Raw genomic sequence first — 16,336 nt, 5'->3', positions numbered from 1 at the left:
AACTATAGTTAATAATGTACTGTATTGCATTTTTGAAAGTTGTTAAGAGAGTAGATCTTAAAAGTTCTCATCAGAAGAAAAAAATTATAACTATGTATGGTGATGGATGTTAACTAGAATTATGTGGTGATCATTTTGTAATATATATAAATATTAAATCATTATGTTGTACACCTGAACCTAATATAATATGTCAATTATACCACAATAAAAAATAATAAAAATCTTTAAAATGACTTATCTAGGAATTTCATTATTGTGGGTTCTTGGGCAACTTATGTCATTTTTCTGAGCCCCCGTTTTCTTTCCTAGGTATAGAAATAATAGGTTACTGTTGAGATTTATTAGTGGGCAGAGGGTATGGGGGAGAGGAGTTTCTTACAGACTCACAGCTTCCGAATGAAACTAAGTTGTACTGATGTGGGTGATTGAGATGGGAAAATGCCACAAGGTTTTCACTTTTGCAGTGGTTATTAAAATTATTTGAGCACAATAATACAGATGTGCAAAGTAGGAGAAGAGGTCATGAAGCTATTCAGATATCTCATTGGCCCCGATAGTGACGATAGAGCAAGAAAATCTTTTAGAGCAATGAGGATGGGAGAGAATAAGGAAAAGCAATGTAACTTTCTCTAGCCAAAAGTTACTGGATACCTAGGACGAAGCAGTAGGCTTTCTAGGGTTCAAGACCTAAAGGTGTTTGACTGATCCTGCCAGATTTCTTAGGAGTAGGGGTCTTAAGCAGGGGTCCTTACAAACTGAGAAATCAAGGAATCCATGTAGTTGGATAGGGAGAAATTATATTTTTATTTTTATTAACCCCTAACTCATGTTAAGCATTTCCTTCAGTTATGAAGGGCTTGGCCCAGCCTGTCGTCCTTTTAAAAGCAAGCTATAGTAGGATTAGCAGTACTTTTGAATTTATCACCAATAGAAATTGCAGACACATACCATACTTCAGTTACTGCAAATATATTGAAATATTGTTTATACTTGTCATTACTTTGAAATGGTTATTAGACTTGTGAGTACAACTTGTTATTTAATGTGTTATTAAAGAAGTAACGTAGATTACAGCATCACAAATTGGTTGTTATATCATATATTTATTTTTATACTTTGATTCTTTTTGTTGTGTATTTTATTTTATGCATGTAATTACATTATTTTGAAAAGGCTGTGCCAGATTGCCAAAGAGGGTCATGGCGTAAAAATGGTGAAAGACCTTTTAGAGGCTGAGACATGCTGTAGGAGGGCATCAGGGAAGACATGGAGGATGACACAGAGAGGAGGTTCTAAGACAACTGGTTGAGCCTAAGACCTAAAAGAATGAAGACTTGTTTTGAAAAGGAGGGAGATACCATTTTGTTGCTGTTCATGTTGTAGTGCATATGTTGAAGCTTAAATGAGAAAACAACCTCATGGTTGTTTTTCACAGCTAGAGGATATGTTTTTCACAGCTCTGTGGGTAGCTCTGGAAATCAAATAAGGCCCAGTCAGGCTAAAAGAGGGACATTAATAGACGGAATTGGTTGTACAGGTGATGAAATACCTAGGAATTCAAACAGGGAATGATGAGGCCACCTAGAGATTAGTTACATCAGGAAGCCACCATCACCTCTAGGCCAGAGGACCAATGGGAGGAGATGATGTTACCAGAGTCCAGAAGTTGGAGCTGTCTGGTGGGAGGGAGAACCATGGTAGGGGCTGTTCAGTCAGGTTGGGATGTTGGAATGAAGGATAGGCAGCTGGAACCTGAAAAGAGATGCAGCTACTGCCAGAGACACTGCCGGAAGTAGAGCCATTTAACAATGGAGCATGGGAATTACAGTTCCTATGATATAATAGAGCAAAAGAAGGGGGTTGAGAAATGGATCAAATGGACAAATAATTGACACTCCACACTTTTTGCTCTTCAGCATTCATTATCACTCTTCTGCTCATGTGTAACTCCCATGCAATAATATCTTGTTCCTGTGTAATCTTGCAAGGCAACTCAAATATCCTCTATACAAAGATGCTCTCACCCACTCCACAATGGGAGACACAAAGCCTTATCAGTCCATCGTTTCTATCTCACAGATGATACGTATCCTCACCATCAGAATCTTACAATTTTGTGTCTCATGAATTAAATTGAGACCAATAGTACCAACATTCTTCATATAATGCCAGAGATGAGGAGCAAAGAAAAAAATCACTAATATATTCATATAACAGATATGCAGAGCTGCTGCAGTTCTTATTCTTAGAACTGGTCCTAGGGTTATAAGCTGATTTTTTCTTTTTCTTTTTTTTTTGTGGTATGCGGGCCTCTCACTGCTGTGGCCTCTCCCGCTGCGGAGCACAGGCTCTGGATGCGCAGGCCCAGCAGCCATGGCTCACGGGCCCAGCTGCTCCGCGGCATGTGGGATCTTCCCGGACCGGGGCACGAACCCACGTCCCCTGCATCGGCAGGCAGACTCCCAACTACTGCGCCACCAGGGAAGCCCTATAAGCTGATATTTTTCGCTTCACTTCTGTCACAACTGATTCCTGTTCCCCTTACCCTCTGCCAGCATTTTCCTTGGTGGAGTGACTGCATTTCATTCTTGAAAAGTTTGATTCCTTAATGGTGCCACATCTATTGGATCTCTGTAGATATGGATATACTGAGAATCATACCGTTGAATCCCCAGGTTTCCATGGTCTCCTCTGCCTCACTATGCCCTTGGTAATCAGGATCAGTCACCCCAGCCAGTCTTGGTAATCAAGACTCTGGTAACATCATCTTTCTTTGCCTTTTGTTTCACTGGTACAAGGAGCCCAAAACTAGCCTAGAGGTAGTCTCAGCTTCTGATACAATGGATTTAAAAAAAATTTTTTTTACTGCGGTAAAAAATATATAACATTTACAATTTTAACCATTTTAAGTGTACAATTCAGTTATATTTATATTCACAGCACTGTGCAACCATCGCCAGTATCTATTTTCAAAAATTTTTATCATCCCATACAGAAACTGTACCTATTAAGCAATAACTGCCCCGTCCTCCTTCCACCATCCCCACCCCTGCTAACCTCTAATCTACTTTATATTTCTATGCATTTGCATGTTCTAGATAGATACCTTATATAAGTGGCACCATAGAGTATTTGTCCTTTTGTGTTTGTTTTGTTTCATTTGGCATAATGTTTCCGAAGTTAATCCATGTTGCAGTATCAATGTGGATCATTTTTGTGTCAACTGGTGGAAGTATTCACCCTTTGTAAATTAAGATCTCTTCTAAAATATCAAAGCCCAAAGTTGCATGTTTGGGTGGGTGGGTGGGAACCCGGTGAGTGGGTTGGTAGGTGGTAAGGTTATTAGAGGCTATGTTAATAGAGAGAGGCCACTTCCACTTCCATCCTTTAGTTCCTGGATCTGTGTATGCGAGATATAGCAAATGCTAGTCTCCAGTTCAGAGCTTGTACCTTGCGCATTGGGAAAGGCTCGGGGAAGTTTACAGTGTGTACTTGTGGTGGTGCCTCAAGGAGTCAGGGAGTCTGGGAACTGATGGGAGGGTATGACTTCATATTTTAGAGACTTAAGTAAGGATTCTGCTCATCAGACTTGGAGTTTTTCTGTTTTTTTATCAGTTTGTTTTTTTTGGTTTGTTTGTTTTTGTTGTTGTTTAGACCAAATAATGCTTTAGAATCGCTTCTCCAATATGGTGGCCATTAGCCACATGTATCTTTTGAGCACTTGAAATGTGACTAGTCTGAATTAAGATGTGATACAAATACACACTGGATTTCAAAAACTTGGTACAAAAAGGTGTAAAATATCTAAAAAAAGTAAAATAGCTCACTAATAATTTTTCATGTTGATTTTATGTTGAAATAAAGAATCTTGGATATATTGGGTTAAGTAAAATGTTAAAATTAGTTTCACATATTTTTACTTTTCAAAATATTGCTACTAGAAAATTTAAAATTACACAAAATTTAAAATTTCTTGCATTATATATCTACTGCATAGCACCGCTTTAGAAGACTGCCCATCTCTTTAATTCCCGGGTACACGAGAATCAATTAGATACCACCACAAATACCTGGAGGTCAAATGCTATGATTACTGTTGTGCTCCAGCCGTCCATTATAGAAACTGTGCTCACCTTGTCTCTAGTGGTTAATTGCTACCACTTGGCCTTTGCTGCTCTGGAAGTTCACCATTTTGATTGAGGTTGGCGAGTCCATCTCAATTATGACATATCCCACCATTATCTTTACCATCTACTATTATCTCTGGTATATAGAGGTTAGCCGCTAGAGCTTTCTAAGGGTGCTTTTGCTGGCCAGTGTATTTTAGAGCACTTTAATTAGGAAAATAATGTCCTTTGGGCTCTCAAAGAGGATGCAATTGGCGAAAGGGGAGGTTTTGGTTTGCTCATAAAAAAAGCACTCCCATCTTCTTTTCTTTTCTTTTATTTTTTAAGTATTTATTTATTTATTTGGCTGCGCCGGGTCTTAATTGTGGCACACGGGATCTTCATTGCCGCGTGGGGGATCTTCATTGCGGCATGCGAGATCTTTTTTTAATTAATTAATTAATTAATTTTTATTTTTGGCTGTGTTGGGTCTTCATTGCTATGTGCGGGCTTTCGCTAGTTGTGGTGAGCAGGGGCTACTCTTCGTTGTGGTGCGTGGGCTTCTCATTGTCGTGGCTTCTCTTGCTGCGGAGCCGGGCTCTAGGCACGCAGGCTTCAGTAGTTGTGGCACGTGGGCTCAGTAGTTGTGGCTCGTGGGCTCTAGAGCTCAGGCTCAGTAGTTGTGGCTCATGGGCTTAGTTGCTCTGTGGCATGTGGGATCTTCCTGGGCCAGGGCTCGAACCCGTGTCCCTTGCATTGGCAGGTGGATTCTTAACCACTGCGCCACCAGGGAAACCCCCATGCGGGATCTTTAGTTGTGGCATGTGGGCTCTTTTAGTTGTGGCATGTGGGCTCTTTTAGTTGCAGCATGTGGGATCTAGTTCCCTGACCAGGGGTTGAACCCAGGCCCCTTGCATTGGGAGTGTAGAGTCTTAGCCACCGGACCACAAGGGAAGCCACCACTCCCATCTTCTTAAGTCTGCATATTATATCAGGAAAGTACTGGCAATTTGACTTTATTAAGTAATGCAGGCTGATGTTGAATTCAATTTACAGTCACCCATTCCAAGCAAACTGTTACATCTAGCTTATTAAATCCAAATCAAGCCTATATAGGGTTCCTTCTATTACAAGATTAGCAAAATTTTGCAGTCCTTTTGCTATAGATACTATCTTCTCCCAGAGAAGACTGCATTTCTCCCCTTGTGGCTTACTGAGGTCTGGGTCTATCGATGGCGACAAAGAGGTGAAAGTGGGTCTTGCACATCTTGTTGCAAGACAGCTATTTCAGTTGTGGTCCTTACTAAGTCTTTAAGCAAGGGAAGGTCAAGTAGCTCAGACAGGGAGAAGAGGCTGCTGTTGTTGGGAGTAGGGGTGTTCAGAGGAGATTGGAAGTTTGCAGTTTTCAGGATTGTCTAATTCCAATTCCAGTTTTCAGGATTGTCTAATTCCAAAAGTCCTCATCCATCTCCTTCCTTTCTACCTAATGCCCAGCTGATATATACCATCTTAACATTAGAAACTTGTTGAGGTTCTTTATTCAACTTGTATTTTAATTCTGCATTCCTCATAATTAGATTTTCCATCTGGTCTTTAGCCTTGTCTGCCATGGGGCTATGAGAAATAAGAGATTCTTTAAAGTCAACGTAGAAACTCTCTGGCTTTCTGACTGTCTTGAGCTGAGATTCTAGAACCCTGGGATTACCTTTTCATTTTTGTAAATTCTCTAGCATAGTTAGATTTAGCCTTCCCATGCCATGGGTCTTGTAGTAAACAAAACTGCCATGTTGGTCAAGTGCAGTTGCTACTTCATTTCCCAAAGGCTTGAACTCAACTGGCACTTTATTTTAAACAATTGCACATGATAATGTAAATAATTGTGATCCCACTGGAGGCCATGGATCACTGCAAAAGTATCTCATTTCTACCTGCAAAAAGGTCTTCATTGTATTTAGGCTCATATAGGTTTACTACAAAATATCAGAAACCCATCTTGAGGCTATTTCTGATACCAAGAGTAATATCATTTGGTGTCCAAGTGGAATTGATTACACAAGTACCAGAAGAGGTAAAAAGACAAATAGGGGATGTTAAGGCAACCCAGAGGGTAGCAACATTAGGAAGTTACTTTCATTCCGAAGGTTGAAAAAAGCTAGCTATCCAGAAGGATTTGCAGCCACAGGGAAGACAGATGCTGCTCAGGGTAGATCTAGAGAGGGACAAATACCCTGGCTTCTCCTTTCCTGTCCTCACATATACCACAAGTGCCTCTCATTGATCCAAACTCCCAAGAAGCCAGTGGGCAGGGAAGTCTGGCACATGTAGTTCCTAGAATATGGAGTAGAACTGGAGAAGGATGGGGGAGGGGGTGTCTGAGGGCAAACAGGTAAATGACTGGCACAACTGGGAATGCCCAAATGTTAACAACTTTATTCCTGGGCAGGGAGGGATGGCGTGATTCTGAAATAAACGGAGTTATCTTGAAGATGTAATAAAGGTTTTATGTTTTTTTCCATTAACTTATTAAAAGATATTTGTAAATTCTTATTTTGTGAGTATAAGTGTGCTGAAGACACTTACTTTTCTAACATTTATAAAAATGGAAATTATTTTTTTTATATATGTTAAAAAGAGTGTAACTCCTGCTGCACTCTACATATTAACTGCTACTTATGGTAATTTCTGATGTTGCCCTTTAGAAATCCTTTTTGTCTTTTCTTATATGGTAATTGGACCATCTATTTCTAGCCTGATACAGTAGCTTGATGCTTTCCCGTATGATACCTTCCTAGCATTCTCTCTCATCCATCATTTCTTTCTCTCCCTCCAGCAAGAAGTAATTTTGCTTTTCTTTGAACTATCATAACATTTTTACCTCTTTTGTGAAACTAATCCCTTATGACTTTCTATAGCATTTCATTACTTGAGATCAGGGGCTCTATAATGTTTGTTTTTATATCTTTCACTGTACTTGACATGTAGCAAGTATTTAATATCATTTAATGAATCATTGATTAGATCATAGAATTTCAGAGTGGGAAGGGACTTTATAAATCATCTGGTTCTAACTCTCTGACCTGTCTCCTGTCACACTACTTCATGGAAGGATATTAGATGAATTAAATCTAGTTATTAACTATCTGGTTATCTAAATAGTAGATAAATTAGATATTCGTTCATTAAAATCCCTGTAAAACAGGCACTTTTATTACTTTATGCTCTGTGAGTAATGTCATAATCCAGAGAAATAATATAGACAATATTTACCAAATTTTGATACTATTTGCTGCTTTTTTTAAGGCATTTTATTTTATTTATTTTATTTTATTTTTTTGGCCACACTGTGCGGCATGTGGGACATTAGCTCCCTGACCAGGGTTCGAAGTGCCCCCTGCATTGGGAGTGCGGAGCCTTAACCACTGGACTGCCAGGGAAGTCCACCATTTGCTTCTTGATTTCAGTTAGGGTTCAGGAGTAGAGGAGAGAATGAATTTTTTTTTTTTTTTTTTCCGGTATGCGGGCCTCTCAGTGTTGTGGCCTCTCCCGTTGCGGAACACAGGGTCCGGACGCGCAGGCTCAGTGGCTATGGCCCACGGGCCCAGCCGCTCCGCGGCATGTGGGATCTTTCCGGACCGGAGCACGTACCCATGTCCCCTGCCTCGGCAGGCGGACTCTCAACCACTGCGCCACGAGGGAAGCCCGAGAATGAATTTTTAAGTTCTTACTATATGTCATGCATTTTTTTCACTTCTTAGGTATGACTTTTTCTGATTAAAACCTGTGATTTCTCTTTACTTTTAATAAGAAGTGCATATAAGAATTAAAAAAATTTTTTCTCTAGTGGATTCTCTAAAATAAGAAAATTAATGAATGTTATTTGCTGAGTAAGGCTAGTGCTTCTTTTCCAGTCTTTTAGAAAGTATAAATGTGTAAATTCTTGTCTTATAAATATTATAGAAACAAATTTCTCTAAGAAAATTGTTTGGGTGCATGATCTCATAATCTTGGAGACATATTTTTATATTGGTTCATGATATCAGAAGTCTGTTTTTAGCTGGCAAGCTACGAGAGCCAGATTGCCAAGCTACGATCCGAGGTTGAAAAAGGAGAGGCATTGCGACAAAGTCTGGAATATGACCTGGCTGTTGCTAGAAAGGAAGCTGGACTCGGAAGGCGGGCTGCTGAAGAAAGATTAGCTGAGGCACATAGGATCCAAGAAAAACTCTGTGGTAAAACTATTTCTATTTCTCTCCCTGTTTGTAACGTCATTGTACATCGTTGCTCCCTGTTGTGTATGCATTCCATATAGGGTCAGAGGTAGGGTTTTGATTTCTTTGACTGGCCTTTGATGGACAGACTTTGCTATGTGTGTATGTCTTCTGGCAATTATGTGAACATTCATTTACTTTACCTTACATTATTTTTTTTGTACAAGTATAGAAAAATGGTTTCAAAATTCTGTTAATCACTTTTTAGAGCACTTGTTTCATGAATAATCAGCAGAATCATATAGAGATTTTAAAAAAATTCATAGGCCTCCTATCACATGTAATCTGAAACAGAATCTCTAGCTTGAGAAAATCTGTATGTTCAAGAAGCACTGCAGGTGATTTGTTGATTAGCTAGGTTTAGGAACCACAGAGTATAATATATATAAAGAAGTGTGCGTAGATAAGTGTATGACTTATAACCAGCACCTGGGTCATGAAATGGAAAATTACCAGAAGTCCTCCACATAGATAACTGCTATCCTGATTTTTAATAGCAATAATTAATTTTGCCTCTTTTTCGTACTTTATATGAAAGGAATCATATAGTATGTACTCTTTTGTATCTGGCTTCTTTTCTTCAACTTTGTGCTTGTGAGTTCATTCCTATTGTCATATGAACTTCATATTGATGTTTAGTATTATATAGTGTGAACATACCACACTTAATATTCATCCATTTCTATTGGTAGTGGGTAGTGTCTGGTTTTTGTTTATTAAGAATAGTGTTGCCCTGAACATTCTTATACTCAGCAGGTTTTAATGAAGAGAACACTGAACGTGAATTCTGAAGATTTAGATTTAGGTCCTGATTCTGCCACTTACTGATACTTGAACCTAGGTTGTTTTAAGGATGAAATGAGAAAATAAAAGTGCTTTGTTAACTGCATGGGGCCAAGCGAATGTCACGTTATAATATTATAAAGGTTACGATCCCTAGTCTTGGCCTGGCCATTGGTCAAAAATACTTTTGATTACCTTTGGCATTTAATTACTAAACTACTATCTGGAACTTAGGATTATAAGACTTGAAAGGCACTAGATGTACAAGTTAATGACTTTTATTTAATTATGAGGAAGTTGAAGTCCAGGGAAGATGGGAAGTTACTTGCCCAAAGTCAAATGATTTCAAGACACTTTACAGAGGAATATAGAAGAATGGCCGTTAATCACATGAAAAATGCTTACCTTCATTTGTCATCAGAGAAATGCAAACTAAAACCACAGTGACTGTCACTGCATACCCATCTGATGGCTCTCATTGAAAGGACTGTCAATACCAAATGTTAGTTAGGATGTAGAGGAACTGGAACTCTTATACTTTTTTAGTGAGAAAGTGAAATGGTACAACTACTTTGGAAAAAAACTTGGCAATTTCTTTTAAAATAAACATATATTTATCCAGTGACCCAGAAGTTTCACTCTTTGGTAGTTTCTCTGAGAAACATTTGTCCACAAAAGACTTGTATAAGAATTTCATAGCAGCTCTATTCATGGCAGCCCCAAATTGGAGAAAAACCCCAAATGTCCATTGACAGAAGAATGAAGAAACAATTTTTGTATATTCACTCAATGAAATATTACTAAGCAATAAAAATGAATCAACTACTGATACATTCAATAACATGAGTGAATCTCAAAAACATTATGCTGAGTGAAACTTTACACAGAAGAGGACTTCCTGTATGATTCCATTATATGAAATTCTAGGACAGAAAAAACTAGTCGTTGGTGAAAAAAAAATCAGAACAGCGGTTACCTCTAGGATGGGTTGGCAGTGAGGACTAACTAGGAAAAGTAGGGGGAAACGTTTCGATTGAAGGAAATTTTCTGTATTTTGATAGGGGTTTTGGTTACATGAGTGTATGCATTTGTCAAGTCTCTTTGAATGGAGCACTTAAGATTTGTCCATTTCACTATATGTAAATTTTACCTGCAAAAAAAAATTGAATTCTATATTATTGATATGAATGCTTAATTATTCAGCAGTGAAATGTACTTTTATTTGCAACTTGTTTTGAAATGCATAAAAAAGTATGGTCTGATGGATGAAAAAAATGAGTGGATGCATGGATATATGGATGAATGTGTGGTAAAGAAAATACATATGGCAAAATGTTAACAATCATAGAGTCTAGTCTGGGGTTTACAGGTGTTCGTTTTACAATACTTTAAACTTTATATATATGATAAAATATTGAGGGTAGAATAAAAAACAACCTGATGGAGTTATGGGATATTAAAAGAGATAATCTCATAATGATTGAGAGAGGAGACAAGATAAGAGAGAAAATTTTCGAAGCTGGAAAATGAATGGATGAGGGATAACTGACTTAGCAGACCTGAGACGTCAGAATCCTAAGCCAGGGGTTGGGAAAGCTGGCACACAACTTGCTAGATAATCAAAGGCTTATGAACTGGAAGCACCAGCTACCTTTGGAATTAGGAATTGGAATAGCAGAAGTAAAATAAAGAGGGTTAGATGAAATCTGTTTGCTCTAGAGGCACTTAGGTTCTTAGATCCCCTTCCCAAGAGTATGATATTCTGGGATTGCTCCCACTTCCTAGTGTAATTTGGGGGGCTTAATATCTGGAGATGATAAAATACAGGGTCTTCAGACTGGCAAAAACAGGAAGATAACATACTCAATGTTAAATATTGAGGAACTATTCCTTCCAGCTTCCTTTTTTCTATTGAGTTTCCCAAAAGCTAGCACTGAGATTTCTACACTTCATGTGGGAGCTTGGAAAACTCTTCCATGGGTCATCTGACCAAGCCAAGAGGAAAACCCTAATGATGCTGATGTTGGGGATTTCCTAATAAATGGCCTACTTTTATCAGACCACAGTTATCAAGTTTCATCCTGAAGCTCAGAATCTAGGTAGTGGTTATGTGGATGTATAAAAGGTATGTCACCCTTATAGTTACACTTAATTGGGAGCAGGCAGCCAAGAATTAGCAGATACTTGTGGAAAGCCTCTAAAATGGAGAGAAAAAAATAATTTGGAAGAATCAGAAACTCTGCAAGGAGAAGATTTACAAATAAGCATTATTAATATCCTCAGAGCTGAAAAAGAATATATTCCATCCATGATGCAAGAACCAGGTGGTATAAAAAAAAGAAAGCTCTTAGAAATTAAAAATGTGAAATCAGGTGCTCACTTCGGCAGCACATATACTAAAATTGGAACGATACAGAGAAGATTAGCATGGCCCCTGCGCAAGTATGATACGCAAATTTGTGAAGCGTTCCATATTTTTGGAAACAACCTAAGTGTCCATCATCGGATGAATGGAATAAGAAGATGTGGCACATATATACAATGGAATATTGCTCAGCCATAAAAAGAAACGAAATTGAGCTATTTGTAATGAGGTGGATGGACCTAGAGTCTGTCATACAGTGTGAAGTAAGTCAGAAAGAGAAAGACAAATACCGTATGCTAACACATATATACGGAATTTAAGAAATAAAAATGTCATGAAGAACCTAGGGATAAGATAGGAATAAAGACACAGACCTACTAGAGAATGGACTTGAGGATATGGGGAGGGGGAAGGGTAAGCTGTGACAAAGTGGGAGAGTGGCATGGACATATATACACTACCAAACGTAAAATAGATAGCTAGTGGGAAGCAGCCGCATAGCACAGGGAGATCAGCTCGGTGCTTTGTGACCACCTAGAAGGGTGGGATAGGGAGGGTGGGAGGGACAGAGACGCAAGAGGGAAGAGATATGGGAACGTATGTATGTGTATAACTGATTCACTTTGTTATAAAGCAGAAACTAACACACCATTGTAAAGCAATTATACTCCAATAAAGATGTAAAACAAAATGTGAAATCAGAAATGAAAAATATCAGTAGAAGCATTGGAAGATGAAGATGGAAGAAATATCCCAAAATTAGATTTAAAAAGGCAAAGGTGGAAAAATAGGAGAGAAAAGGCAAGAAACTTTGAGGGCCAATCTGAATAATAGGTAATATTGAAAGAAAGAGATAAGAGAGAAAACAGAGAGGGATAAATGATCAATGAAATTACTTAAAAAAAATCTCAGAGCTGAAGGATATGAGTTGCCAGATTGAAAGGGTCCACAGAATATTCACCACAGTGGAAAAAAATAGACCCATGTGAAGGCATAGCATTATGAAATTCCAGAAAAATAGAGACCAAAAAAAGATCCTAAAGCTTTCGAAGAGAAAAGAAAAGGAAAGGAAAGAAAAATAAGCCAGATGCAAAGGAACAGGAATCAAAATGGCCTCAAACTTTTTACCGGCAATACAGGATACTAAACCATACAATAATGTCTTGTAGAGAGAGTAACTGGATGGGAGGGAGACTTTTTGTACCTTTGATAATAACTTGTATTTTGAACATACGATCCATTCAAAACACAAATATAATTTAAAAATAATACTACTAACTGGCTTTTTTTTTTTTTGGTTTGTTTAACAAGTACGTTTGTACATATTTCCTCATTTTTATCTTTACAACAACTTTATTCCCACTGAGGGTTAGAGAGTCAGGGAGGTTTAATCAGGTGATAGGTGATGGAGCCAGACCTAGTAGCCTTTCATCACTTCTTTCTAGGTGCTGAGGCAAACAGCAGCCATAGTGAGTTGGGAAGTGATGGTTATTGTTGAGGTAATACTAGGATGAGAGGTGAATCGAGCCTAACTTTGGGGGAGTAAAGAGCTATAGTTCTAGGGTTCCCAACCTCAATTTTGTGACAGTATCAAGTGTAAGATATGCCACAACTAACTAGTTGCCAAGTCAAAAATCAAAATTTGTAATCTATCAAGTCTTTTAAAAAAGTAGCCCTATTATATGTCACACTTAAAAAAATTTTATTTTCTTGAATAGGAGAAAAAGCATTGAGTTGCAGCTGGTGCATCTAAACTTGGGCGTGCCTCTAGGAATATGTCATAACCATTTCACAGCAAAATCACCTCTGTCTGGAGGGGAAGAAGAGATTGAGAAATTGTAGAATAGATTGGTTTTGGGACAGGAACTTTTCAAGAGTTCACTGGTATGAAGTGGTTAAATGTTTTGTCTTAATATCATGCTGTAATTGAAATCAGCTCCAATGCCTAGGTTTCTGAACTCCTACGGTTTTAATTTATGGTTGTAAATGTACCTATTATTCTTTTATATTTTTAATAGCTCAGAATGCAGAACTTCAGGGAAAGGCAAGTGGGATGGAGAAAGCATTCCAGACTTCCCAGCAGAAATGGAAAGAAGAATGCAGAAGATTTGAATGTGATTTGGAGGAAAGAGACAATATAATTCAAAACTGTGATCAAAAATATGATTTACTTATGAAAGAAAACAGCAGACTAGAGAAAACTGTACAGGTAAAATATTTTATGAAGGAATTTTTCTATATTTAATATTCATTATATGTATTATACATTATTTGAAGTTATTTTTGGAAAGGAAAATACCAGAAAGCAAGAAAATCTAATTTCTTCCCCACCGCCCCCCCCCCAACTCCCTTCCTTTCTCCCTCTCTTCTTTCCTTTTTAGGGGCATTTTTGCAGGTCTATTTTTTATATGCTTTAGCAGTATATTAATATATATATTGTTTCTTTTGTGAAAAACAGTTTGAGATCTCTGATCAAAAAAAAAAACCAACTCACTTATATGGGAATACTGTAAGAAGATAAGAACCCACAACCCTTTTGGTCCAGCAACATGAAAATTTGTAATTTTAAAAACGTGGGCCCCAGATTTTGACCTGAATATGCAATAAATATAGAAAAATTTTTATGTATCTGATGTAAACTTCATTATCTGTGTAGGGTACATTCTATATAGGCACGGTATATAAATATTTGATGACCTTTTATTGAAATTATTATGAGTTATTTATTCTCCCATTTTTTGTTCCTTTTTAGTCTCTAAAGTAAAAGTATGGTTTAATGTTGAAGTTGCCACCCACTTAAAAGACAGATTTTGAATTGTCTGTATTTGCCACTTTTTGGAAGTACCAATTTAAATTTAAAAATACATGATAGGGCTTCCCTGGTGGTGCAGTGGTCAAGAATCTGCCTGCCAATGCAGGGGACACAGGTTCGAGCCCTGGTCCAGGAAGATCCCCCATGCTGTGGAGCAACTAAGCCCGTGTGCCACAACTACTGAGACTGTGCTCTAGAGCCTGTGAGCCACAACTACTGAAGCCTGTGCTGCGCCTAGAGCCCGTGCTCCGCAATAAGAGAAGCCACCGCAGTGAGAAGCCCACGCACCACAACTAAGAGTAGCCCCCGCTCGCTGCAACTAGAGAGAGCCTGTGTGCAGCAACAAAGACCCAACTCAGCCAAAAATAAATTAAAAAAAAAAAAATTACATGATAAAAATGCTCTACATTTACCACTGGTGAATGGCTTTTCAGAATATTGGAAATAAATCTTCACTAAAAATAATTTTACAGAAGCATTTGTTAAATGTAAAAGTTTCAGCACAAAGGTTCCCTGACCTTGTCAGCATATCTCCTTTTGATTTCCTGCATGTCAACAGTCACAGTTTTCTCTTCTCTTTATTGTAATATTCCTAGACCCTGGAACAGTGCCTGGCATATACAAGGGCTCCATTAGTATTTGAATGGGGGGAGTTTAGGTGGCACCCGGAACTACAAGTCCCTGAACTGCTTTGTATAAACTTCTCCACATGAAATGTCTAGAGCTATGGGGAAAGAGGGTAATGGTGGCAGCAATCCTTATAGTCAATCAGCCTGCATCTCAAGATCTCTTTTATAGATCTTGATGTGATCTTCATCACCTATTTGGTAGGAGAACTTTGCTTTGATTTTATACAATTGGCTTTGAACTAATCTGCACAGAGACCTTTGGGGGTGAAGAGGAGTCACTCTTTTGCCCTAAGGGGAAAAAACCTCAAGTCTCCTCCTGTTGGCTTTCCATTAGTGAAAGTTGGGAGGGCAGTCTTTATTATGTAGAACGATGCTACAGTTTATAAGGACACAGGAGGCTTTCCCTCTGTCTCATATAAACCATAGAATCTTTCTCCTTGTGTTAATGCAGACTTAGTTTAAAACCCTATAGTTTAGAAGATTGGGCTTCTTGGGAAACCTGCATTTTATACTTCTGAGATTTTGAACCAGATTAGATCTTGTAAATGTGGTACAACTCGGAAAACCCCAGAAGAAAAACCTCCGGCAAATATTGTTTATCTGTAGAACTAGAAATTAGTTAATAGTCTAAACCTAAAAATATTTTTTTGACTTTTCAAATTTTTAACATTCTAGAGTTTCCTTATACTGATTTGTTGCACAAAACTCCTCCTTCTCCCCTTTGGTAAATACAGTGTTCTTTGTCAGATTTATATATAAATTATCAGGGATAATCCAAATAGTGTTTCTATAGCTAATTAGAGCTTTCCATATTATCTCCTTTACATATAGATTACATATTTGCCAAACAATCTACTTTGTTTTGTCTCTATTATATGATGCATTTTGTTCAATCCCCAGCAGTTAAATTTTTTGGAAAAATTGGGTTAAATATCTATATCTATTTATATCTATCTATATCTATCTATCTATCTATATATATGAAATGTTGCTTAAATTAAATGGGTAACCATAGCTTCTTATTCACATATACATTCTGATGACCAAAATATAATTATTCTACTAATTAATGATTTTAACATAAATTATAATGAGTTTTAACAGTCTGTATAGGTAAGGAGAGCCCTATGTATATTTAAATTGTGGATGAAGGAAGAAAGATAACTTTTATTGATCTAATACTAAAACAAGATTTTATTCACGTAAAGGAAGCGTTGGAAAAACATCAGCAGGAGAAGAATGAGATGGAGTCTCATATCAGGGAGACAGCATTGGAGGAGTTTAGATTACAAGCAGAACAATGGGAAGCAGAAAGAAGAGAGTTACAATTTATAGTACAGGTATTTTAAAAATAATAATATGTCTTTTTA

General features: G+C 37.7%; 1 protein-coding gene and 1 non-coding gene across 3 annotated transcripts in view; both read left to right on the top strand.

Moving 5' to 3' along the window:
* Positions 1 to 16,336, top strand: part of CCDC171 (coiled-coil domain containing 171) — a 369,266-nt gene that overhangs the window by 27,948 nt on the left and 324,982 nt on the right. For both annotated transcript variants that reach the window (XM_089913206.1, XM_089913205.1), the window contains 3 exons: positions 8,164 to 8,338; positions 13,544 to 13,734; positions 16,175 to 16,306. In XM_089913206.1, coding sequence (XP_089769332.1) covers positions 8,164 to 8,338; positions 13,544 to 13,734; positions 16,175 to 16,306 — 498 coding nt within the window. The remainder of the gene's footprint in view (positions 1 to 8,163; positions 8,339 to 13,543; positions 13,735 to 16,174; positions 16,307 to 16,336) is intronic.
* On the top strand, positions 11,533 to 11,639 carry LOC115803844 (U6 spliceosomal RNA). The gene has a single exon (XR_004024639.1). It is a non-coding gene; the product is annotated as a U6 spliceosomal RNA (small nuclear RNA).

This window comes from Delphinapterus leucas, chromosome 6, assembly GCF_059928025.1.
Source record: "Delphinapterus leucas isolate spDelLeu-1000000601 "Yukka" chromosome 6, BTC_Dleu_Yukka2, whole genome shotgun sequence".
Lineage (NCBI taxonomy): Eukaryota > Metazoa > Chordata > Mammalia > Artiodactyla > Monodontidae > Delphinapterus > Delphinapterus leucas.
Note: the sequence above shows the minus strand (reverse complement) of the source record. Positions and strands in the feature narration are given on the sequence as shown.